Raw genomic sequence first — 24,931 nt, forward strand, 5'->3', positions numbered from 1 at the left:
GTTATGATTAATTCAAAACCTTCCAGCCATCAACTTTCTGTTTTGCTAAACCCTTTTACTACGTACCTATTAACACGGGAAGTTCCCCCGGACTGACCCCCCCAATCAGAGCAGAGAGTACGATGCCATATGAGGGTGGCTTTTTCCTGGTAACGGCAGACTCTTATGAAGCGTTCTAATCCTCTCATTGAGTGTAATTGTGCTCCCATGATGTCTGACTGCTTATCTGCCAGCCTTAATGTTTTATATGCAAAAGTTCAGCTGTAACCTGTTTTGGTTTCTTTTTGGTGATCAATATTGTAAAATGTGCTAAAAATGTATGGCCGTCGTCGATGAGGTGCGAATCATTCAATAAAGAAATAAATAAAAAAAAGATGTATAATAAAGTGGGGCAATACAACAAGAGGCTTACTCTTAGTCAACATCTATTGGAACCCCACAAGTACTGGTTTATTGCCATTTTTGGAAAATCTCTGTATTCTTCTAGCAGAAATTAATATTTGATTTCCTAACAATTTAATTATAATAGGTGGTGATTTTAATGCCTACCACTCACCATTAGTTAGACATGTTTCAAAGTCAGAGCTTAATAATTGTAATGGTGAAGTCGGGAATAGCTTGTTGGAACTTGAACATTATTAATGGAAACGTAAACAATGACTCCCCTCCGGCACCCACATGGATGAATGGCAAAGCAAAATAAACAATTGATTATATAGTGGTGTCATTAGAGTACTCCAGTGCTGCCACAAGTTTACTGTTATTACCATGAAGCATAGTCATCATAGTTCCCTACAAACTAGCTTTCTTGTTAACCAACTGAAAACTAAAAAAATATTTACGCCAAAACGTCAGGTTAATCCGCAAGGCAATTGAATTTCTTATTTTGGCAATCAGGGCTCGAAACTACATTCTTAATTACAGTCCATCGTAGATCGTGACCTTGAAATGGAAATGAAACCTTTATGTTGGCCAGGAAACTTTGTAGAATTTCTGTGGGATTTGTATCCCCAAAAACCAAAAAAGGCACTAGCATAAAGAATCATAAACATATTTTTCATGAGGTAAACTATGCAAAAAAAAAAAGTGTCTTAACAAAAGGTTACTTGATTTAAAGAGCATGGGTTTATCTGAATCAATGTTGCTATTAGAAAGGAATAGAAGAAATATAGATATTTGTCACGTGAATGGCGTATTTTATGTAATATGCAATTATGCTCCAAGCCCTCTTGCCAACACAAACTCGACATTTTTGGTTGATTGTTAACCGCAATGCACAATCCCAGGGTGCACAGCAATCTACCACGATAGCAAATGATACTTGGATAAAATATTTTTCAGAATCATCGGTAAAGCAATCTGTGCCTCAGGCTGATAACAAAATAAAGGTTATCTGGTTACTTCACATTGAAAAAGAACAGATAGAGGGCTTTATTAAAAAATCCTCCAATTCTCGTGCACCTGGCCCAAATGGCCTAACCAACGCGATACTAAAACTTGACACTTCAACCTGGTCAATCATTTTATTTAAGCCTTTCAAAAAAATGATAAAAACACAAACAATTACAGAATCTTGGAAACAAGCTATTGTTATTCCGATTTACAAAAAGGGCGAAAGAATCAATCCAGCAAACTATTGCCCAATAACCTTGTTAGATTGTGACAGTAAAATATTTGCTCGCTTAGTCCTCCAAGATCTGATGAAATGGGTGGAGTGTCACTCAATCCTATCCAAATTCCAGACTGGGTTTTGAAAAGGCTTATCGACCTTAGTGAACAGGCTAACTCTAAACATCTTAAAAGACACAGCATCTGAAAAAACTATTTTTGACCCATCAATGGCTTTTGACTTGGTGGATAGAGGAAAACTATGGAGTAAGTTGGAAACATCCCAGAAGGTCTGTTACATATAATCATGGCCTTACATGAACATACTATAGTCCGAGTAAGACTAAACATGAACAGTGATTTAACATCGGAGTTATACATTAAAAACAATCTAAGACAAGGTTGCATTCTTACAGCTTTCTTGTTTAACCTCTATCTAGCAGACCTGGCTGACTTCCTATTAACTCACTCCTTTGTGAGTTCCTCTATGGGCAAATTCAAAATCAGTTTCTTGGCTTATGCTGATGGTCTCGCATTAATTGATTGTACTACAGTAGGGTTACAACATTTGATCAAAGGAATGGAATTGTATGCTCATGAAAGTCATTTGGTTGGTAATGCATCAAAATCAAATATATGATATTTGGTAAACAATCACATAAAAAACAAATCAAATTGGATAATGAGCCAATGCATACTGCCAATTGTTAAGAAGGTCCAATATCTAGGTTTTCATTTAAACACGACCAAGTCATTGAAAATCCTAACTATTTAATTAGAAAACAAGATACTCCAATACACATGCCAAATGAAAAATTGTTAAACACTCTGTGCAGAATTTTGCTTTTACTTCTGCTTACATTTTATAAAATCAAAGTGATACCGGCCCTGTTATATGGCTTAGAACTTAATTCCTGTGCTCGCTCTGTTAATTGGTCACGCTTAGAAGATCTGCTCTGGAAGAAGACACTGAGCTTACCTATGTCTTTGCCGATTTCTCAATTGCACTATGAACTTGACCTGCATTCATTACAATCGTACTTCAATTGGAAAGTTCTTGCATTATATAGATTAATTCTTGCTCCACGCTTTAACTCCTTTTATGAAGATATTGAGCCCCACAGAGTGTAAAAAAACAGCAAATGTGTCTTCGCTCCAAGCTGATTCTTCAAACATGTGAATCAACTAGTGAGACACTTGTTATAAATCCAGACAAAGTGAAACGATCATTAATGAGAGCTGACTGGATTTTAACCGGAGCATCTTTTTCTTATATAAAAAGCATTAGAAACGTTGGTGTCTTTGAAAACCCAGTAACTATGTACTCCCTTATTTAAGAAAATTTCTGAATCCAACCTTGTATTATCACTTGCTACGGTTTCATTTAAATCTGGTCAAAACTAACGAAACGTTAAGGATTTAGCAAAATTTAGATCAGGTTGAAGGAGATTGCAAGTTGTGTGGTGAGGGATATCCCAAAGACATGAGACATATCCTTATAAGCTGTACAGCAACACAAACTGAAAGAGAAAAATATTTAGCAAAGTTTGTGCATGATACTGAATAGCTTTACACTCAGGAATTCTGGAATTCTGGAATAGGCTTTCAGCTGTGAAAGAAATGTCTTTGTCTATTGCACTGCTAAATCTTTTAAATGACTTTCACTTTATTCAAATCGCAGATCAGTTGATATTTAATTTTAAACAGCTTGTTATTTTAATATGTTGTCTGGAATGTGTATTTGTTTAAGAATTTACTATTTTATTAATCTTGCATTCCTTAATTGTAATTGTATATTGTTGTGTGTGTAAAAAAAGTCCAATTGTGACTGAATGCACACAAAAAATATATTTAAAAAAAAAGAGGTAGAATAGGCGAGTCCAGGAAGGTAGAGTGAGATAGGCACCGTTTTGGTTCTGGATCAGGGTTTGTTAGTGGAGGAGGTAGTGGTGATATCAGCCACCACTCACTTTGATCTGCAGAGAGCGAGGAGTTGCAGGGGCTTAAGTTCATGTGAGTGCCGGCTACATCTGGAGGCTGCTTCATAGTTTGTGAGAGATGGTGAGAAGGTGAGGGCCCGCCTCGACCCGGACAGGCACAGACAGGAGCCTTAGAAGTGGGGCCTTGGTGAGGGGGCCGCTGTTCGCTTGCTGGCTTCCTGATTGGCCAAGTTGATGGGACACAAGCCAATCACAGCAGCATCAGGCTGCCTCAGGTAGGGCTGAACTGCTCATTTTTACGGCAGCCATTTTTGAAGGTCGAAATTTTACAATGTAGTATGGCCCAATGATGGAAAAAAGAATAAAGTAGCAACGCACTCGCACTGTTCACATATTAAATAGTGATCAATTAGATGATGCAATGGAGGGCTCCATTTGATGAAATTATAGCGCCCCACGAGCTTCGTAGCTCGAGTGAGGCCTAGCTGGCACTGCAATGATGGATGCAAGTGCCCAATGCTCATGGGAGCCTCATTGTGCTGGGGGAGGCTACCTGCAGCCTGCAGATGTCGATCGTCCGGCTTCTGTAGAAATCGAGGTGAAGATCATGCTTGTTGGCACATCCGCACAAATTCACAAAGCACTGGCTACTTACCCATTCTATGTTTTTACATGACATACAATAAAAACTAAAATCAAAGCTAAAATTTTAGGGGTAATTCTAGACGCTTCTCTGACTCTAAATCCCACAAATAAATAATGCCCTCAGTACCTCATCTTTACAAATGATGATTTTAAGAAAGGTTAGAACGTTACTCTCAGAAAAACGTTGTGCGATTATTGCTCGAGCTATTGTTGGTGCCAATTTGGACTACTGCAATCCCCTGTATACCGGATTTGAGTTTATAGTCTCTGCTCTGCAGAGGCTGTATATTATTAAGAACTATCAGCATGTAATGTTACCAACACCCCGAGGCATGCCCATATTTCTACTGTTTTAAGAAAACTACATTGAGGGCATGGCCTGGTTGGAGGGTAATGGAGTCGCAAGACCTGTGAGCTCCATAGCCCTGCTGAGGAACACGCAGCTTTGTGGTGCCCCAGATTCATATTTTAACATGAGATCGGCAGACATGGCTTCCAGAAACCCGCGAGATCACCCTGGCGCAGCCTTGACATGATCACCCTGCCACTTCGACCTGAAGTATGAAAATATTTTCTGAGCTCATTGCGGCCTAGCAACCTAAGATGCACACGCTCTCCTAAGGAACTGAGGCAGCTGGGTTTCTGCATTATCTACACAGCCGTAGCTGCAGAGAAAGTGTAGGCGGTGTGCCCCACTCGGGACTGAAGACGGAGCAAGTTGACCTTGCGTGCCTTTCCTTATCCTGGCTGAGTCAGACTTTGCCATTGCATCCCCGGCGGGCCGTCAATACCAGGGCTGCTGCTGACGGTTGTTGGTATTTGCTCCGGTAAACCCACTGGATTCACAGCGCAAACAGAAATATTGTTCTGCGCACCTTGGCTTGCATTATCTGGATTTCAATGTGGTGCGCTTTGTGTGGGTTGAGTGCCTCAAGGACAACTGATATCGAGTAGCAGTGAGCAGCTTTCTAATGAGTGGCTGTGTCATGACTGATCCGCTTTTCTACTTCTGCCTTGCTAACCCAGTGGATTATACAGCCCCCAAGAGTACTGATCTACCTATTAGACTTTCTGAAGGCTGGTGAGTTGTCTGGCATCTGACACGCCCTGTTAATGCCACATGATCGTTCGCAGCTTCTTTTATCAGTGGATCTCCAGTTCTGGTGGCTTGCTCCTTTCTCACTAGGGCCCAGCTTGCTCCGCTTTCCTGACTTGGGCAGCCTCCTGGATCATTGTATCCGCAGGCTGTTCGCTGCTGCTCTTACGCCTTGCTTGTGGGTACTTGGATTGGACCACCCCTTTTGAAGTAGACCATTTGTGGAAGCGTAAATATCTCCTTGCTTTTTCTGCCTGTGTTCCTGGAATCTCCTTTGAGTTATCTTTCTTTGGGCAGCAGCTTGGGGCGTCCTCCTCAGGCCTGAATACCTGAATATGAAGTCCAGCAAATCCAAAGACAAGTCTACGACATCCATTAAGGACTTGCTACAACCATTTAAATCAGCCACATCTTTGTCGCCAAGCATGGATCCACTTCCTACATTGTATTCCAAATCACAGCCAACCACTAAGGGAGATATGGCACACTACTTCAATCTATCCAAAAAGAAATGGCATCCACCCTTCAAGATCTGAAAGGCTCTTTCCAGCAACTAACACATAATGTGCAACAAGTGGAACATCGGCTAAACGACCTAGTGTGTGCTTTTTGCAATCAGGCAAATTCTCACAATCAGTTTGAGCAGAGGGTGGCGGCATTGGAAATGCATAAGGCAATCACGGATGAGCAGCTGGAAGACAGTGAGAACCACTGTAGAAGAAATAACGCCAGGATCTGCAGAATCCCTGATAAAGTCCTGGATCAAGACTTGGAAGCATATGCGCAGCATCTCTTTCACAGCATCCTAGGTGAAGATGAACAAGTGGATCTCACATTGGATCATACACACAGAGTTTATTAGAATTTCCAGCAACGTCAGAATCATCTCCCAGATGTGCTGTCCAGAGTTACCTTTTTGCGGACCAAGGAACTTATCTTTAAAAAAACCAGGGCACTGCACAACATGATGTTTAGAGGGGTTGAACTGCAAATATTCCAAGATCTAGCACAAGGGACAATACAGGGGTGCCAGCATATGCGACCACTTACTCAGTGGCTGATAAAGAAGGACATCCAGTACCGATGGGGATACCCATTCTGCATCATGTTTAGCTACAAAGGTGTTCAACATCAATTTCTATCTCTTGCTGCAACGCTGGAAGTACTAAAGATTCCCTGTGCATAATCTTCAGCTGCCCGAAGGTTTTGAGCAGGATGCCACCCAAAAAGACTGGTCCAAGATGCCCTCTAGGAAGAATAGGCACAGAGATCCACAAAGTTGCTTGTAGTTTTCGAGTTTAGGTATATATGGGCAGGGCAACAGCAGTACATGCCCTCATTGGGTTCATTGGTGACCCAATGCTTGTCTCAACATGATGGATTTTTCGTTTTCTTTCTTTTTTATCAAAATTTTGCATAGCACGGTTTTGTTCCCGAAGGTCGACTTCTGGCTGGTTGGCTCTATTCATTCAGTGTGGGCCGCAATGTGCTGGGATTGTCTTTTGCTCTCTGGGCATTATTGGGCCTTTGCTTTGGTGTGGGGTCATGGCTGTGGGGTTAACGAGCTGTGGGGCACCTGCCTGAATGGGGGAACCTTAAAGTGATTTTGTTGAATGTGCAAGAGCTTAATTTAAAGAGTGTTTTGGCTAAGCTGATAAAATGGAAAGCCGATGTTGTCCTGTTGCAAGAGACACACTTATTGTGGCTGATTGTGCCAGGCTTCGCTCTAAATGGTTTCCCCGCCAGTATTTTTCATCACCCTCAGCTAAACGGGCGAGTGTGGCTATTTTATTTGCCCATTCCTTAAATTTTACCATGGTAAAGATGGCCAAGGATGCTAAGGGGTGGATTTTGGGTCTACATATTCGTCTTGGAGATGTTGATCTTACTTTATTTTCGGTTTATGGTCCCAATCATTCCCAAGATGCATTTTATGCCCAGACGCTCCCACACATTGCTCATTTCCAGGTTGGTGAACTCAAATTGGGTGGGGATTTTAACGTAGTGCTGGATAGTGGGATTGACAGTTCTGCCTTAGCGGGAGGGTCTGATGTAACCAGGTCCGAATCTCGTAGGCAGGCAATGGCAGATTTACAATTGGTGGACATTTGGAGACTACAACACCCTCTGGAGAAAGAGACTATACCTGCTTCTCCCATGTACACCATAGTCACTCCCGGCTTAATTTCTTTTTAGTCTCCCGCTCCTCGGTTCCAAAAGTGACTGATACTACTATTGGGTTGGGTGTGGTTTCTGAGCATGCTCCAATTACGCTCCAGGTCGATGCATTTGCTTTGGGGGCCAAGAAAATGGCCTTATGGAAAATAAATGACCCCTTGCTTTCAGATGTTGCTTATAGCACTGCAATCTCCGAGCGGATTGCTTTATATTTTCTGGAAAATCTCATGGGCGCCGTACCAATTGCGAAAGTGCGGGATGATCTTAAGCCCACTTGGCGGGTGAGCTTATTAGACTGACCTCTGCAAGGAATCGGCTGTTGATGTCCTAAAGGGAAGAAGCAGAGAAACGATTGCTGGAATTAGACCTGCAATAGAAATGTCGGGGCACCAGGAAGGTCTATACACAGCTTAAAATAACTAGACCTGAACTAAAGGCGCTCTTTGGCATCCGATGTTTCCCAGAAACGACTCCAAACTAAGCAATTTTATTTTAGCACTTCCAACAAAGCTTCACGCTTCCTTGCATACAAATTAAAGGGGCTAAAAATACTATTGCTAAATTGCAGGAAGGTAATGGCCAGCTTCAGGATGATGAAGCCTCTAAAATGCGCATTTTAGTGGGATACTACACGTCTTTATTCAGCGCAGACAGCTGGAATACAGAGGCTCAAAGAGTTTATTCGGGAGGCCAACTTAACTTCAATTTCTGCAGAGGCACTGCATAATTTAGAGAGTCTGATTACACCGGTCCCTCCCTAATAATAAAACTCCTGGGCCTGATGGCTATTCGGCCTTATTTTATAAGATGTTTGTCGATCTTCTCGCCCCTCATTTGGGTAGCTTATTTATTAGTTTCGCTGACACTGGGGCAATCTCACCTACTATGGGTGAATCCTTGTTATCACTTATTGGCAAGCCAGATAAGGATCCCACCCTCAGTACATCATACAGACCGATTGCAGTCTTAAATGACTATTCCTGCATTTACTCAAAGGTCCTCGCATCCTGTTTGGCAGGCATTCTCCCCACATTGTCCAAATTGACCAAACAGGCTTCATCCCGGGGCATCAGCCATTTGATAATGTTTGTAGGACTTTGAATGTGATTAAGTATGCAAGGCGACATAACCAGCAACTTGCTGTATTATCTATAGATGCTGCAAAAGCATTTGATCGCATAGACTGGGCATATATCTTTGAAGTTTTAGGTAGTTTTGGGTTTGGTCCCACTTTTATGAGAAGAATTCAAGCTAATTTTGTCCACTTGACTACTTGCATAAAACTGAATGGAGCCTTGTCTGAGCCTCTGGTACTTTCTAGAGGAACCAAGCAGGGGTGCCCGTTATCCCCCGTCCATGGAGCCTTTAGCAAGTAAGGTTCGGCTGGCATATAATATACGTGGGATCAATATTGCTGGGTAACAGCATAAGGTTGCACTTCATGCTGATGACATTCTCTTTTATGCATCACTCTCAGACAACCCTTCCCCGCATAGCTTCTCTGCTAGAATCATTCCATCGGATCTCTGGCTTTAAGATTAATCATACTAAATATGTTTTATGGTGAATATGTTGAATGACATTTTTTCGAATCCCATTATGTCGGAAAAAAAAAGCCGAAAAAATTGATTTCATTCATTCTTAATGTTTCTGAGTTACCCGAGACAGGGCAGGAACTTCAGGGGGCGCTTGACTGTCAATGGACTGAGATCACCTTAAAATATTTAGGAGTTCAGATCACACTCTGACTCTCAGCTGTATGCTAGAAACATCCCCAACCTTTTTTCTTTGGCCAAAACTAACCTGTTTCGGTGGACGCAATCTGATATTTCATGGTTTGGATGCGCGACAGCGCTTAAAATGACTACTAACACGATTACTATATGTCTTCCAGGCCCTCCCGATCTGGATTCCCAAACAGACACTTAGAGATTTGCAAACCTCTATTTTTAGTTTTATCTGGTATAAAAAATCCCTGAGGGCCTACCGACGCACATGGATGACAGTGAAAGATAAATGTGGCCTGGTTATTCCAGATATGGAGAGTTATCTCTATGCAGCGCAGCTTGCCCCCCGTTTGGTTATTCCAGATATGGTGAGTTATCTCAAACGGGGGGCAAGTTGCCCTGCATAGACGATATGAATGCAGCCTGGAACCCCAAACACTGGGTAAACATTGAGCAGTCAGTAATTCAGGTTTCCTTGCATGATTGGTGCTGGAGGTCCCCCAGGATTCGGAAAATGGAGTCTCGCCTCCTCTCGACAACCCGGGTTCTGATGGAATATTAGGAAAAAGCAGCCCGTTAGTATTTAGGGACTATGCCCCCCCCCTTACACGTATATGGAATATGCCCAAATTCCCGCTAGGTTGTCAACAGGGTAGGTTTGTGAGATGAATTGAGGGAGGTTTGGGACGGCTGGGTCAACTATTTTAATCCGAACAGCCCCTGACCTTTGATAAGTGCATACAGGTCTTCAGGGTACGGCACATTGACAAGTATACTTACATGCAACATCGCCATTGGATATCCTGTGCGAAGGTGTCCCAGCATGCTAAACGTGAAACAACCCCATTTGAAGATCTCTGTTGGGGATCCCACTCCCCCAAGGTTTCTTCTCGGTATCATGTTATTAATGCTTGTCGCTTTAAGTCCCGGCATGCCTCTACATTAAAATGGGAGGAGGATTTAAATATTCCCTTGGGGGGCCTTGCATGGTACAATGTTCGGACTAGGGCCAATAAGTCATCCAGGTGTGTGCTGCTGAAAGAGTGTAGTTATAAATTGTTGTTCCGCTGGTATCTTACCCCTGTACAACTTCATAAAATGGACCCTTCTATTTCAGACCAATGCTCGAGGTGCATACAGGCCCCAAGGACACTCTTCTATCTATGGTGGTCCTGTACGCTGATCCAGTCCTATTGGAAGAAAATCTTAGCCCAGATTAAGAGGATTAGTGGGATAGAAACTCCGATTCAACCCTTAGTGTTATTGCTAGGGGATGAACTTCTGGTAGGGCACTACAAGCCGACAGCAAAATTGGCTAGATTTTTTTACACATTTCCTGGTTTCTGGCAGGATAGGGCTGGCGCATAATTGGAAATATCCTACCGCGCCTGATCTGGGATGGTGGGTCAAATTATGGTTTGTGTAGCTAGGTGCAAGATTGAGGCCACTCTTAAAGGCAAATTGCCCACATTTCTTGCAGAATTGTAATCTTTCATTCAGTTTGTAGCCCAGAATGATAACCCTGGACTACATTATAAGCCACATGATATGATGTATTTTACGCTGTTATGCTACATGATGTTTATACCTGCCGACTGATTATGCTATTGGACTGTGAACTTGCTGTGAACTTGTGAACTTTGTGTTCTCTAGATTGTTCATTTTTCATTTTCCTTCTCTGTTTTTCGAATTTTCTTTTCCCTTATTTTGTCCCATGCTGTAGCGTGCCTGTTTTCTCTGCTTATGTTTAAAGAATGTCGGTCAATGAAGCTGTCCATTTCTTTAATGGTATTATGCATTTGTCCGGTATATTTGACCGGATATTGTTCTGTCTCCTTTCTTTCAATAAAGATGTAAATGGCAAAAAAAAAAAAAAACTACACTGGTTACTCATGGAGGCACAAATAGTTCAGCTTTTAAATATAGCCCATAGAGCCCTTTATCGCTTAGCTCCCAGGTTTATTAAAAGTCTCAGGAAACGGCATTGCTTGATAAGCAACATTATATGCCATGATTCTAAATGGTTTCAGATTCTCCAAAGGCCTTGGCTGCTTGTTTGCATTCACTGGTGCCAAACTCTGGAACGGGCTACCGGAAGACATTTGCTGCATGAGTAATCTGATGGCGTTTAGAAAGAAAATGAAACTCGCTTTACTCTAGTCATTCTGTTGACCCCTGTTTGGGCCGTGTGGTCATTCTGATATGAGGTTAGATAACTTCGGGTCGTAGCACCTAGACTGCCTATTACCACCCCCAGTGGCGTGCGTGTGTGTGTGTGTGTGCTTGATATAACAACATTTTAGGATGTCTGTCCAATAAAAGGTTTGAAACAGAAAGTGCAATAAACACTTAATTGGAAACACTATAAAGAAAAGCCCAATAGACATCACATCAACAGACAAGCAACAGTCATCCTCACCAGAAATTGCTTTGTCAATGCTTGTTAACATTGGATTATGTAGTTGGGTGTATGCTAAACTGGCTGAAGCAGGATTTACGCCTTTAGGATGTTTAAGATATTGAAATATATGCAGTAAATGTGCATTTCAAATCACTTACTGGGTGTTTTAGAGTGCACAGCTCATATAAAACGCATCCCAAAGACCAGATATCACTGTAGGATCAAAAGACAAACACAAAGGTATAATAACAAACAGGGAGATTGCAGTGTTAACGAGGTATTGTATACAAGGAACAATGTTCAAATCTACTGTATTACTTTCAAAGATTTGTTAGAAGGACAATAAGAAAAACAGAAAAAATTGTCTGTCAAAAGTAAAATAGGGCACAGTTTTTCTCTTGTAGTATGCATACATTCATAGACCAAGCATATTAGACCACGAATATCCAAGAAAATGTTCATTCTGCAGCGCTACAGCGCCTAATAAATGTAGTCAATCAAAACTGCAAAATCTGCTACTGGTTGCACCTTTCTTTTATTTGCACCACTTCGATAGTTTGCTGATTTGGTACCCTGCTAATTAATTTTTCACTGTTATCCTTGTACCACTGCAACCTTCACTGCTACCCCCCCTATAATGTTTGTACCACTGTGATAACCTAACCATCGGCACATGTTCCAATTTTGCAGCACAGCAATCTTTCCTCCGACTGCACTCATTAATATGTACACTATTGTGACCTTTGCTTCTGGTTAAACCTTCTGATATTTGAGCCACTATGATATTTTGTTGACGAGTTGTAGAAATGATTTGACTAAGACTTTTCATTAAACAATGTGCATTTTGAATGACTTTACATATTCATATCATGTTAGCTAATGTAAAATCGACAAGAAAAAGTGTTTTTCAAAAACGAAATTAGCTAATGCAAAAGATTGTCTGTATTTATGCAGCCATGTTACATAAAGAACATGCAGAATTATACAAGTTATATACTCAGGAAGATGATACATAGAATGTGTTTTACAAGTTATCTGATAAGGGGCGGCGTGGCCAAGTGGCGGCAAGATGCCGCATAATTCGGCAGCTCTCTCGGACAGAGAGATAATACCTCAAATATGGACCTGTAACAATATATAAACTGCTTCTATAATATGCACATCTTCATCATTTGAGGCAACGCGCAAGTAAACTTACTTTGGCGTTGTTTACCAACCTGTCAACTTTCGGGCATTCGTTGCATAAGCCCCGAGCTCCTGTACCTCATTGGCGGCTCCCTGAGCAGAGCAGCACTGGGTCCTCGTGCAGGAGTTGTGCTGGCCCTTGCTGCCTTCGGAGACCAACAGCGAGGATTTCCATTCCATCGGTGGGACTTTCTCCACGGTGTCCAGGCTAAAAGCGCAGTGCATGGGATCTCCTTCCCTCATGTGTGCGCTCTGGTGCTTGCTGGGCAATTTGAGGTAATTGAGGAGGGTTAAACTTGTCTCTCTGTGTGTCCACTGCCCTGTTGTCGGTGCCTTCCTTCAACAACATCTTTGTGGTCTTGTTGCGCCATTTATTTCGGTGCGCAAATTCATTTCAGGGGAGCCTTTTCTGCTGGACAGTGCCCGTTCCTCTTCCTTCTGTTGCCCACGCATAATGGTGACAACAGGGAGATTGATCAGGCTTCACTGTGGTTTCACTTTCGTCTGGCTGGGCCTACTCACTGCTAACACCCGGTGTCTAAAGAGGCTACTACCAGTGCATTACTGGCTTTTTCTATATTCCAGCCTTTATCATTATTGAATCTTGCATTACATTGGCTGATAATACCAAGAACACATCTCTCACTGATGCTACCTCACTCAACTCCTGCATGGAAAAAAGCTTCTCTATTTCTATGCTTGGCACATGCTCTTCAAGTATTCAAGAGGATATAAAATGTTTCAAGAGTGAAATAAAGATGGTAACTGGAAGACTGGATGAGGCTGAGGAAAGCAAATCCTTTGTAGAAGATTGGGTCGAGGGATTGGAGAACATGCGACAACGATTATTCCAACTAGAATAAGATGTTACAGAACTAGAGGATAGAAATAGGAGAGATAATTTGTGCTTTTATGGGACTCCAGAAAACGCTGAATCTGATGATCCAATTAATTGTCTCACAAATTGGATTCGCAAAGCACTTAATATCACTTTTTCTCTTCCTTTGGAACTACAGTGAGCAAATCGAATAAAGCAGCAATTCTCCTTCAGCAATTCTTCCCCCAGACCAATTATTGCGCACTTTCTACGACATCAACAAGCTTGTCAAATTCCCATTGCAGCTAAAAAGAACTCTCCTATCTTGTATATGTGTAGGGTCAACAAATATTAATTTCTCCTTACTTTTCTAAACGCACTCAATCCAAGCGAAAAATATTTCTTGACATGAGACCATCCTTGAAAAAAATGGATTTCAGATATGGACTTCTTGAACAAGCTAGAATGATTCTAACCATTCCTGATGGCCCTACCAAAGAATTTACTGACCCCAATGACTTATTCATGTTTCTTCAATCTCTTCAGATAACAGAGATGGATACCACTCCTTTCAGAGATTCACCCTCAACTTCAACACAAATAGTGACACCTCCACAACAACCAGCTTCCAAGAGAACTAAAACTAAGGAAGCAAAATATAGCACTTCGCGCAATAGATCTAAATTGTTGGCACTGGTTACTGGTTACTCCTCCTAGTAGTCCTGATAGATCTAGAGACAAATTAAGATCTCCCATTTAAGTTACGGAACAATCTCTTAGCTCTTTGCAATGTTAACTTGGTTTATTCTCTTGCTAGGTTCCACATACATTAATCTTTAATCAAAGTATCATAATGTTTTTTGCTTACTCATTTTAATATTTATTCTCGCTACACATTTCTTTCTGGTCCTTTTACCTTGAATTGAAGTGTATTCTCCTTGTCTCTTGTTAGATCTCTGTTGGATCTTATGCTGAGCTCATCTTGTGCTTCTGAAACTCCCATGATACTATTATTCTTTTAGTATGCTTTTCTTTTTTTGCTTGCTTTTTCCATTTTGTACTTCCTTATTGCTATAACCTTCACTTTTATTTATTTTCCTTATCGTTTTGTTCACCATCCCTTATGTGTTCCCTCTTCCATGTTTATATAACGCTTTTCTAAAGCCAGTTTATTCTTCTATAATATTAAGTACGAATCTTATTACAGAACGTTGTCTTTGTCGTGATCTTTTGTGCACTGTATTTATGATGATTACCCTTTATTTTTTCCTCCACAAATGACTATCAAAATGATTATCTGGAATGTTAAAGGCATAAATCATCCCATCACCCGTCAAAAAATACATTTCTCAGCTTGCTAAATTTAAAGTTGATTTTGCTCATCTTCAGGAAACCCACCTTAATTCGGACTGTGAAAATGAAAAGATTAAGGGGTCCTGTATTGGTCATACTTTTTATTCAAATTGATTGGGTAAAAAAGGAGGTGTATCTATTTTGGTTAACAAACAAATATCTTTTACTTTAATCAAGGAAGAAAAGGTTCTGGAAGGCCGCTGGATAATTATTGATGCTTTGGTAAATAGTTTGCTTGTTACCATAGTTAATGTCTACAGTCCTACACCTCCTAACCCTTCTTTCTGGTCCAAAACAAAGCTGAAACTATTACAAAAATATTGCAATAGATTGTTTGTGGTGACTAATCAGATTTCTGATTTTACCTTAGATCAAAAATCAACTTCGAACTTTATAAATTCCAAGTCACGCAAACATTTTTCTGAATTTATTAGATAACCTTAATATAGTGGACTCCTGGCTCCTGGTGAATTTGTCATCCGGACGTTAGAGATTAAACTTTTTACTCACCTCCTCACCAATCCCTATCCAGGATAAATTATATTTTTGTTAACCCTTCATTAGCCTCTGCTATAATTAACTCAGACATAGGATCTATAAATACTTCAGATCATGCCTCTGTCATTACTGCCTTACGATTGTCACCAAGGTGGAGATTCAATTCTGTTCTCTTAAAGGATCCCAAATGTATCCAGAAAGCTAACGTCTTTATTAAGGAGTATTTTTCAAATTAATTCTTCAGAACATACCTCTACTCATAATAACTGGGATGCTTTCAAAGCGGTGTGAGAAACCTGAAGATATCTCAGCCGTTAGTCCGCTGGGATCTGTTGTCCAGGTGGCCAGAACATGGCCATCGCAATTCGTTCCAGTTCCTCGGGGTGGATCAGTGAGGGAGGATCACCTCGATGAGGGGTCCTCGGGAGTTGAAATGGGACACAGAGGGGTGAGACGCTGTACCCCCCTTTCCTGGAACACCTTTTCCCCATCCTACCAGGTAGGATATTTAGGAACTCAAACCCCCCCCTTCCCGACAGGGACACATTCTCACAAACAACTCGCTGTGAGCGACAGCAAGACTACATCCCCTTTCTCAACAGTATCTGTTCTGGATTTTCCTACACTTACTAGTGAAAACTACAATCCCCATAATTCCTCCCCTCTGTTCTTTTCTGAAGTCAATGAGACGAGGAGGAGAGAGATTGGGAGGATGAAGATTACCAATACTGAACCACAGACACAGAAAACAGACTCTGAACCACTTTCTACAGCAGACTGTACCATTAATGAGGCCAGGCTAAGTCAGGCCTCCCTCCTTCTACTTGCACCTGACTCCACTTGTCTCTCCCAGGCAGCATAAAAGGCGGAGCAGGAAAGCACACTTTGAGCGAGTCAGGGAGGCTGGAAGGTTCAGGAGAGAAGGAGAAAGCCCTAGTGAGCTGCAGAAGCCCTGGAAGGCCTGGAGGAGAAGAAAAACGCCCAAACACTGGCCCTGCTATTTGAGAGTAGACTGCAGTGTGGAGGAGGGAGCTGTACTTCAAGAAGGCAAGACCAGATGCAGCTAGGGTTGCCTGGCGGTACATATAGCAGAACTCCTCCCCTGGGGCTAGACAGGTGAAACCAGGTACATGAGGGGCAGGAGGTAAGACCCTGACCTCATTGAAACATCTCCCTTGTGGCTCCTACAGCTCCCAAAACATGGAATGCTGTTTTGGGGATCTGTGAAGTGGGGGCAAAATTATCACAAGTGCATTCTGGGACTGGGAGTCCAAAAACATACTTTTGAAGATTGTGAACTTTGTGAGAAGGATCTGAGCCCGGCAGAGGGAGACTTTGTGAACTTTTGTGAGAGAAACTGGCACCAGAGATAGAGTGGTCCGTCACACATTGGCACTCATTTGAAGGTCTCTGGCTGGTGCCCACTCTCCCGAACCAGGAGAAACGAGTACCAAGAAGCCTTAGGAGAGGCCAGCGTGAGGTGTCAAGTTGGTCATACGAGGGTCAAATCAAACCCCTTGTACAGTCGAAAGTCATTGACACGTTGTGGAGGCAAACATGAACTCGACTGAGGGACACCTGCATATTGGGGTGAACCCTAACACACCTTAGAACATTTTAATGAATTAACTGTCCGAAGCCTGACTGGGGATTGAGAGAAAAACTGACTGGGGCTTTAGATAGAGCCTGACTGGGGGCTTAAGGGAAAGCCTGACTGGGGGCTGATACCCAGACTGCGGTAAAGGGAAGAACCTAAGGGGTTTAAAATGACTTTGTTGAAATGTGAACTATGGCAAATGCAAACCCGAGGGATGCGAGTGGAAAGCTAGGGGGAAGGGAAACCCCCTTTCTGATGAGATTTTGAAATTGTGAACTGTGAAAAGTGTGAACCTGGCTCAGGAAATTGTGAAACTCGCGTTTGCGCCCGGCTGAGGGGAATGCTTTGCAAACTGTAATATTGTGAAGCACGCACTTGCCATTGAATAACAGAGTGACCCAGCGAGACGTGATCGCGCTTTGGAAGCCTCTGTTTAAATTGACAAGTGCTTTGAGAGGCTAATGCTGAAAGAAAGATTGGAGCAGCAATATGTGATTGGATACATATTTTGTTCACCCCATTCCTGCTTGACCTTCCGACGTTCTGTTCGTCTTTTCCTCTCTTTAATGGACGGTGTAGCAATTTCCTGGTCATGAAAGGGAGCGCTTTCCAACCAGTTCTTCTCTATGTTTTGTATCAAGCGGGGAAGATTAGGTACATCTGATCTGACCAGGAGGGTTTCCGGTAACACCGGCATCATGGCAGCCCTTACACCTATTTGTTCCCCCGCCACCTTCAACCGTATCTCCTTAGTTGGGTATCTTTTCATGTACCCATGCACACACCGTATAGGGATGTTAATATTCGACTCAGGCACATCACCTACAAGATATGGGCTGACTGCTGTTTGAAGACTCCCAGTATCAATCATTGCTCGCGTCTGGCGACCCTCCACTTCAGCCTCACAGGTGTACACATAGGAAGATTTCGTGAGTTGAGCTGCTTCAGGATTGTGACTCTCCTTAGGGACCTCAAAGGTTCCCACATCCATTGGTTCTGTTTTGCTTCGTTTGGGGCAGAGTCCTGCGAGATGGCCCCACTCCCCACATTCAAAACACTGTGGCCCTCTGGAGCTCACGCTGCGTGGCCTAACCAAAGCCGAACCTGAGGAACCTTCACTGCCAGACCGGGATCGGGTACCTTCCCAATCCGATCGTAGAATCATAGAATTTGGCCACCTTTGTATATTCACAGGTCTGCTTGCTAAAGCCGGGGAACCATTGACAATTTTGGATGGGCCGGCATATGTCACCATTCTGCTTTGCCGGCCCTTTGATATGCTGAGGCGATATTAACTGCTTCCATTAGACTGGGATGATGGTGCTGTGCTGTACGGGTAGCGGAAGAGCTTCTACAAACTGCTCGAGCACAATCTTTTTGGCCATTTCTTGAGTTGAGGTAGTGACTGTCTGCAGCCATTTATCCCCCAGCTCCTTCACCCGGTAGTACAGTTGTCATGGAGTCTCATCACTTTGCAGTTTGGTTTCTCAGAACTTGATTCGGTAAGCCTCTTCTTCATGGCCCTGTCTCTCGAGCACCACTCTTTTCATATCAACGTAGTTGGTGTCTGCCGTTGGATTTGCAGCTTGATAGGCACTCTGCATTTCCCCTGTCATCAGGGAGCAATGTAGTGGCACCATCTATCTGACGGCCACTGTGCGTTTCTGGCTACACTCTTAAAATTTACAAACAAATGTGCCGGATCTTCGCCATTAGTATATTTCTGCAAAACTGAAGCAGGTACCTGTGAATGTCTCCCTAAATTAGTTGCATCAATTAGCTGGGCTTGTTGAACCTGAAAGGCCTGCTGGAACGCCTGGTGGTCCGCCTGAGCCTGTTGGCTTTGTAATTGTAGTGCTTGCTGCAGTAGATGTTGGCCCTCACTTAAAGTTTTTATTAATGCCTCCATGGTGTTCTGCCTTATCCCACCGCTGCCACCAAATGTCACAATCTTGTGGTGGGAAGAAGGACAACACTCTCTTAGAGTTTCAAACAGTAACTTTTATTGAACAATCTTCTAAAAAAAAAAATGGTAAAATAGAGAACTAGGCATAACTTCTGCTTCTGGTGTCACTTTCTTTGTAAAGGTTTTCTCAGTTTACAGTTCAGAGGCTGTTCTGCTCCGTGGCTGAGATCCTCCTCTGCATAAATGTTCCAAACGTTTTTATTCTTTGACCCTTACCAGGTTATCTTCATGCAGGAACCAAAAGAAACATACCACTTCTCTCCCTTTGTACGGCTTCTCATTTCACACATTCAAAGTGAGTGGTTCTCCTGTGGCCTGAAGGTTTCTTTAAAACTTGGTGCTATTTATGTTCCCCTTTTTGACAAACGTGCTTTCTTTCTCTTCAAACACAAAGTGTGGAAACGCTACAGTCTCTCCTTTTTTTAATGTCTTACCGGGACTTGGCTTCAGTCAGTTACGGTGCAGCCATTCACCTTCAGGCTGCAGCGTGCAGCGACTTGTAATAAGGAGAGCTGATTAGGCCACGGCCGGCGTCTGAAACGCCATGCCCCTCCAGCTGATCCGCTTCGCCGGCGTCAGGCTTACCATCTGAACCTCTGATCTTTGTATAAATCTGCATATCTATAAATATCTACATCCATCTGCCTCATCTATGTAACTACCAGGCATTGTGTACCCCCCCACTCCAAAACTATATGTAACTTGTATGTTAATGATTTATGTACTTATCTGTATTCTGTAACTAAGTTTCAAGTATCCTTGTAACTGCTGCGCCCAGCTATCTAAGGATTTGGTGCGCATTACCAAATAAACAAACAACGCTGACACCGCACAGCTGATCAGGCCGCGGCCATCGTATGATGAATCACGCCTCTTCAGGGAATTTTAGGAGCCGGCTGTTACGGCAAACCTCCTCTGTTTCAGCGACGGTCTCCTTCGTACTACTGCAAATAGGGGTCGCCTCGGCTTCTCACGGACAGGCGCCCTAGCGCAACAGGATACAGTCTTTCAACTTATTGCTCACAGCTTAACAACGCCGTTTCAACAATTCTACGACTCACAAACAAACTGTTATCTTCTTACAGGCCGGGCTTGTATCAATACGCCCATTCATAACGGACATACTCCTCTCTCCTCACCTGTTCCCTGTCAAACGAAAACTACTAGTATTAGATGAAAGCACCTTCACAGCTGATAGTTCATTTCCCACTCGTTCGTGACCTGTCCATCAAACCCCTAAGGACCACCTCCTTGTATTCACCCTTTTACCCTTTCACTGCTGTGATGCCTGATGTTCACAGACAACTCCTTCTGGCTCACTTTCCTGGATCCAGCCCTTTCACAGCAATATAGAAGTTAAATAATCTGCATATGCAGATGATCTTCTGCTTTATTTATCTAATCCGGCCATGTCGATGCAAAATCTAATTTCCACTATTGATGACTTTTCTTTAGTATCTGGATACAAGCTAAACCTTGACAAATCTGAGGTTATGCCGCTTACCAATGCATGCACTTTAACTAATACTTCTTTCGTTGGAATGACCTGGCATCTTTCTCTGTTAAATATCTTCGTTTACAGTTTTCTAAAGTTCTCTCCTTCGCTCTGAAACTAAATGTTATGGGAGTTCTAATAAAGCTGCCAAAATCCTTGCCTCCTATTTGAAGCATAAAAAGAAAAATCAATTATTACCTCGATTGTTGACCCGGAGGTAAGAGATTGACTAAAGAGAATACTATTAGCAAAGCCTTCTTAGACTTTTACTCCAATCTATACTCTGCAGATCCAACAATTAAATTCTGAAATTCAATCCTTTTTCGATCAGACCTAATTGACCTTTCTCTATTAACAATCCTATCACTTTACTTGAAATCAAACAAGCCATTTTAGATCTTAAACTTGGGAAAGCACCTGGCCCTGATGGTTACTCCATTGATTGAAGTCCTTCACAGATTTACTCGCCCCCCCAAACTCCTTGATTTTTGTAATATTTTTCTGGAACAGAGTTCTAGCTGTGGCACCTTTGGTAAAGCACTTCTTATTTTATTTCCCATGGCCAACAAAGACCCATCATCCGGTAAAAGGTACACACCAATTAGCCTCATCAATTCAGATTCAAAAATATTTGCTAAAATCCTGGCCAAAAGACTTGAGAATTATCTCCCCAAACTCATTCATATTGATCAATCTAGTTTAATAAAGGGCCACTTTGCTTCTTCTAATACCTGATAACTTTTTTATATTCTTTCTCACTCCCAAAAATCAGAAGACCCCTAAGTTTTAACTACTTTAGATGCTGAAAAAGCATTTGATCGAATTTCTTGGATGTTTATGTTTGAATTCTTGAAGTGGCATGGCTTTTCTCCGAGCGTCATTAAGCTTGTTCAAATTCTCTATTCTCAGCTATTCACCAAAATAATAACTCTCTTTCTCAGGCTTTCTCCATCACTAGGGGCACATGGCAAAGCTGCCCTATATCACCACTACTTTTTATTCTAGCCCTTGAACCTCCTCTTAAGAATATTAGAACAGATGTTGATATTAATATTGTGAGAATTATTTTAGGCAATATAGAAGTAAAATCTGTGTATGCAGATGATCTTCTGCTTTATTTATCTAATCCAGACATGCCGAAACAAAATCTAATTTCCACTATTGATGACTTTTCTTTAATATCTGGGTACAAGCTAAATCTTGACAAATCCGAGGTTGTGCTGCATACCAATGCATGCACTTTAACTTATACTTCTTTATTTGGAATGACCTGGCAATCTTTCTCTATTAAATATCTTTGGTTACAGTTTTCTAAAGATACTCAGACAACCATTACTCTAAACACTAACCTTATGCTTGATAAAGTTAAAGATTTGGTATCAAGATGGTCACCATTATTTTAGTCCTGCGGGGATGTTTGGATTCCATCAAAATGATGCTGAGCCCTATCATTCTGTATTATTTATCCATGATATCCATATTCTGTCCCGTAGACTTAAAAAAAACAAAAAAAACTAGACAGTATGATAATGAAATTACTCTGCAATCAAAAAACACCAAGATTTGCAGTTAATAAATGTAAACTTCCCAAATATGCTGGTGCTGTAATATTTCCAGATGTTTTGCAGTATCATAGAGCTTTCAATCTCAAACAAATGACCATGTTTCTTCATTATGAAAGTCATTTATTTGATGCCCCCACCTGGATCAATATTGAAGCCAATTGAATTGCTCCTCTTAATCTCCCCCCATTTCCTTCTAACTTCCTCTTGGCCAAATAAAAATGTTCCTTCCCTGGATTTTTTCAAAACTATTTGGAACAAACTCCAAATTAATTTATTTACGCCTACCGATACTGTCAACATATTTATTTGGTTCAATAAATTAATTTCTATTAAATCCTACCATTTGTAATAGATGGTATTCTTCTGGTATTAATCAAATTAACAAAAGATGCCATAATTTTGTAGAAATCCTGTTTCCAAAATTGTGTGATTAATGTAATGTTCTTGCTTCTGATCTTACTTGCCATTGTTTTCTTATCAAATCCATCTCCAAATCAATGTTAACTCAAAAATCTCCTTCCCCTTTGTTAACCTCATTGCTCAATGAACTCTCCACTAAAGCTGCAAACTTATATTCTTTTTTAAATGAATCGAACACACAAATCTATCCAATACCATTATTGCTAGACCATGGGAATTAGGTTGTAACTTTCAGCCTTCCCCTAATATTTGGACCAGCATCTGGACACAGTATTACTCTACTTCTGTTGCAGCGTACCCAGCCCAAACTAATTTGTTCATTCTACATCGTGCCTTCTTAACACCCTCAAGAATTGCTAAAATATCAAGTAACTCCTAGTAATTGTCTTGCCAAACTCCTAATGCTGACCTTTTACACTTAATTGCTATTGTTCAGTTTCAAGAACCGCTTAGACTCTGCTATTTAATGATTGGTCCCATTGTTAACCTGTACATGCAAAATATTGTTTCCCCCAACTTATTTTATCTTTTTATCTGCAATGATTTTCATATCACTACCTGCAACTATACATTATGGTGGAACTTTATATTCTCTACTCATTGAATTTTCTACAAATAACTTTCAGAAATTCAATAGTAAATGGGATATATTTACTCAGTATCTTAATCATTCAGATTTGAATTGTTGAATTTCTCATCATCATATTTATGAAAATATTAATGCTGTGATCTCCTCCCCCCTCCTTTATCTTACATCTCTGGTTTGTCTTATTCTTCTCCCTTGTTTGTCCTTAAATTAGTCATTTAATCATATAATTATTCAGATATTTGTTGATAAATAATTCCGACAACTGTTATTTGCAAAATGTTATCTTTTACATTTTTCAATCATTTCATTTGTGAACATGCTAATGTATTAATATATCTCAAGTAAAAAAAATCAATAATTAAAAAAGAGTTATCAGATGGACTGAGTTAAAGGCCTACCCTTTATTAAATGGTCATTACCAGTACATATTATACGTGGATGTGCCATTCACCCAAATTTAACATCCTTGGGGTAGAAAGAGTCCTCTGAGGGACCGATACACTGTATTCATGGATATATTCAAGATGACCCCTTTACTCCACTATCTATGACCATCTTGGGAGAAACCTTACATACAGAGGCAGCCGTTATCACTAACCTACTCGAGGATGTGATTCTAGGTAGCAATGTCCCACAAATTCATCAGTGGTTGACTGAAATCGCCCAGGAGGAGATTAACATGTATTCTCTGCTTTTAGACAATGAAGAAGTGGAAGCCAGCCCAGTTAAGGTAAGGGTATGTGACGAGTCACGGGATTCAGTCACTTCTGCCCACAGGGGGGGGGGGGGGGGAGGGGTTTCCTGTGAGGCTAGGGAAGTGAGCCCGCTATGCAACACCCTCCCTTGGTAGGGAAGACAGCGTGGAGGGCAGATGGATAAGTCGAGAAGGTCCGGGTACCACGTTGAAGGGCCCATGCCGGAGCAATGATGATCATCCGGGAACCGAACCTCCGTAAACTCTGCAGCACTTGCGGAATGACGGGGACTGGAGGAAACGCGTACAGCAGTGGGAAGGACCACTCCACCACGAACGCGTCCCCTAAGGCTCCTCTTGGAGGAAATTCCCACGAGCAGAACCTTTCGCACTTCCGGTTGACACTGGTGGCAAAGGGATCCACTTGTGGGGTCCCTCAAAGGGCGAAGATCTCCAGGAAAATCTCCTGAGCCAGCTCCCACTCGTGAGAGATCGTGCTCTGCCTGCTCAGAGCGTCCGCCGTCTCGTTTTTGTCTCCGGCCAGATGAACTGCCGAGATCGAAATTTCCTGCTGGATGGCGCAGAACCAGAGCTGCATCGCCGCTCTACACAGAGGAAGTGACCCTGCCCCCCCCCCCCTTTTTGTTGAGGTAGTGCATGGCCACTGTGTTGTCCATCAGAATCAGGACATTCTTCCCTCGCACAGTCGGCAGAAAAGCCTTCAGGGCGAGCCTGACGGCCCTCAGCTCCAACAGATTGATATGGAGTCTGGACTCCGACAGAGACCAACGACCGCTGACTGTCAACTCGTTGGCATGAGCTCACCATCCCTTGAGGGATGCGTCCGTCACAATCGTCACCTCCAGCCAGGGTAGCCAAAACAGAGCACCCTCCAATAGATTGCCTTTGACGGCCAACCACTGAAGGTCCTGGGCGACCGAGGGTGGCACCTGAACGGGGTCTGACATCCTGCCGGAGGACTGTGACCAGTGTATCTTGAGAGCCCACTGCAGAGATCTCATCCGCAGCCGCGCCTCTGGCACCAGAAGAATGCAGGATGCCATGAGGCCGAGCAATCTCAAGCACTCGAATGCTGGGAGACTCTGGGCATGTTGAAACTTGTGCACCATCTGCAGAATGTGATGAGCCCTCACCTG

General features: G+C 42.2%; 1 protein-coding gene across 12 annotated transcripts in view; it reads right to left on the reverse strand.

The window, feature by feature from the left end:
- NEK3 (NIMA related kinase 3) overlaps positions 1-24,931 on the reverse strand; it is a 493,231-nt gene that overhangs the window by 261,281 nt on the left and 207,019 nt on the right. For all 12 annotated transcript variants that reach the window (XM_069640019.1, XM_069640013.1, XM_069640010.1 and 9 more), the window contains one exon: positions 11,754-11,808. In XM_069640019.1, coding sequence (XP_069496120.1) covers positions 11,754-11,808 — 55 coding nt within the window. The remainder of the gene's footprint in view (positions 1-11,753; positions 11,809-24,931) is intronic.

The sequence above is a fragment of the Ambystoma mexicanum genome, chromosome 7q (assembly GCF_040938575.1).
Source record: "Ambystoma mexicanum isolate Mex_15411 chromosome 7q, UKY_AmexF1_1, whole genome shotgun sequence".
Lineage (NCBI taxonomy): Eukaryota > Metazoa > Chordata > Amphibia > Caudata > Ambystomatidae > Ambystoma > Ambystoma mexicanum.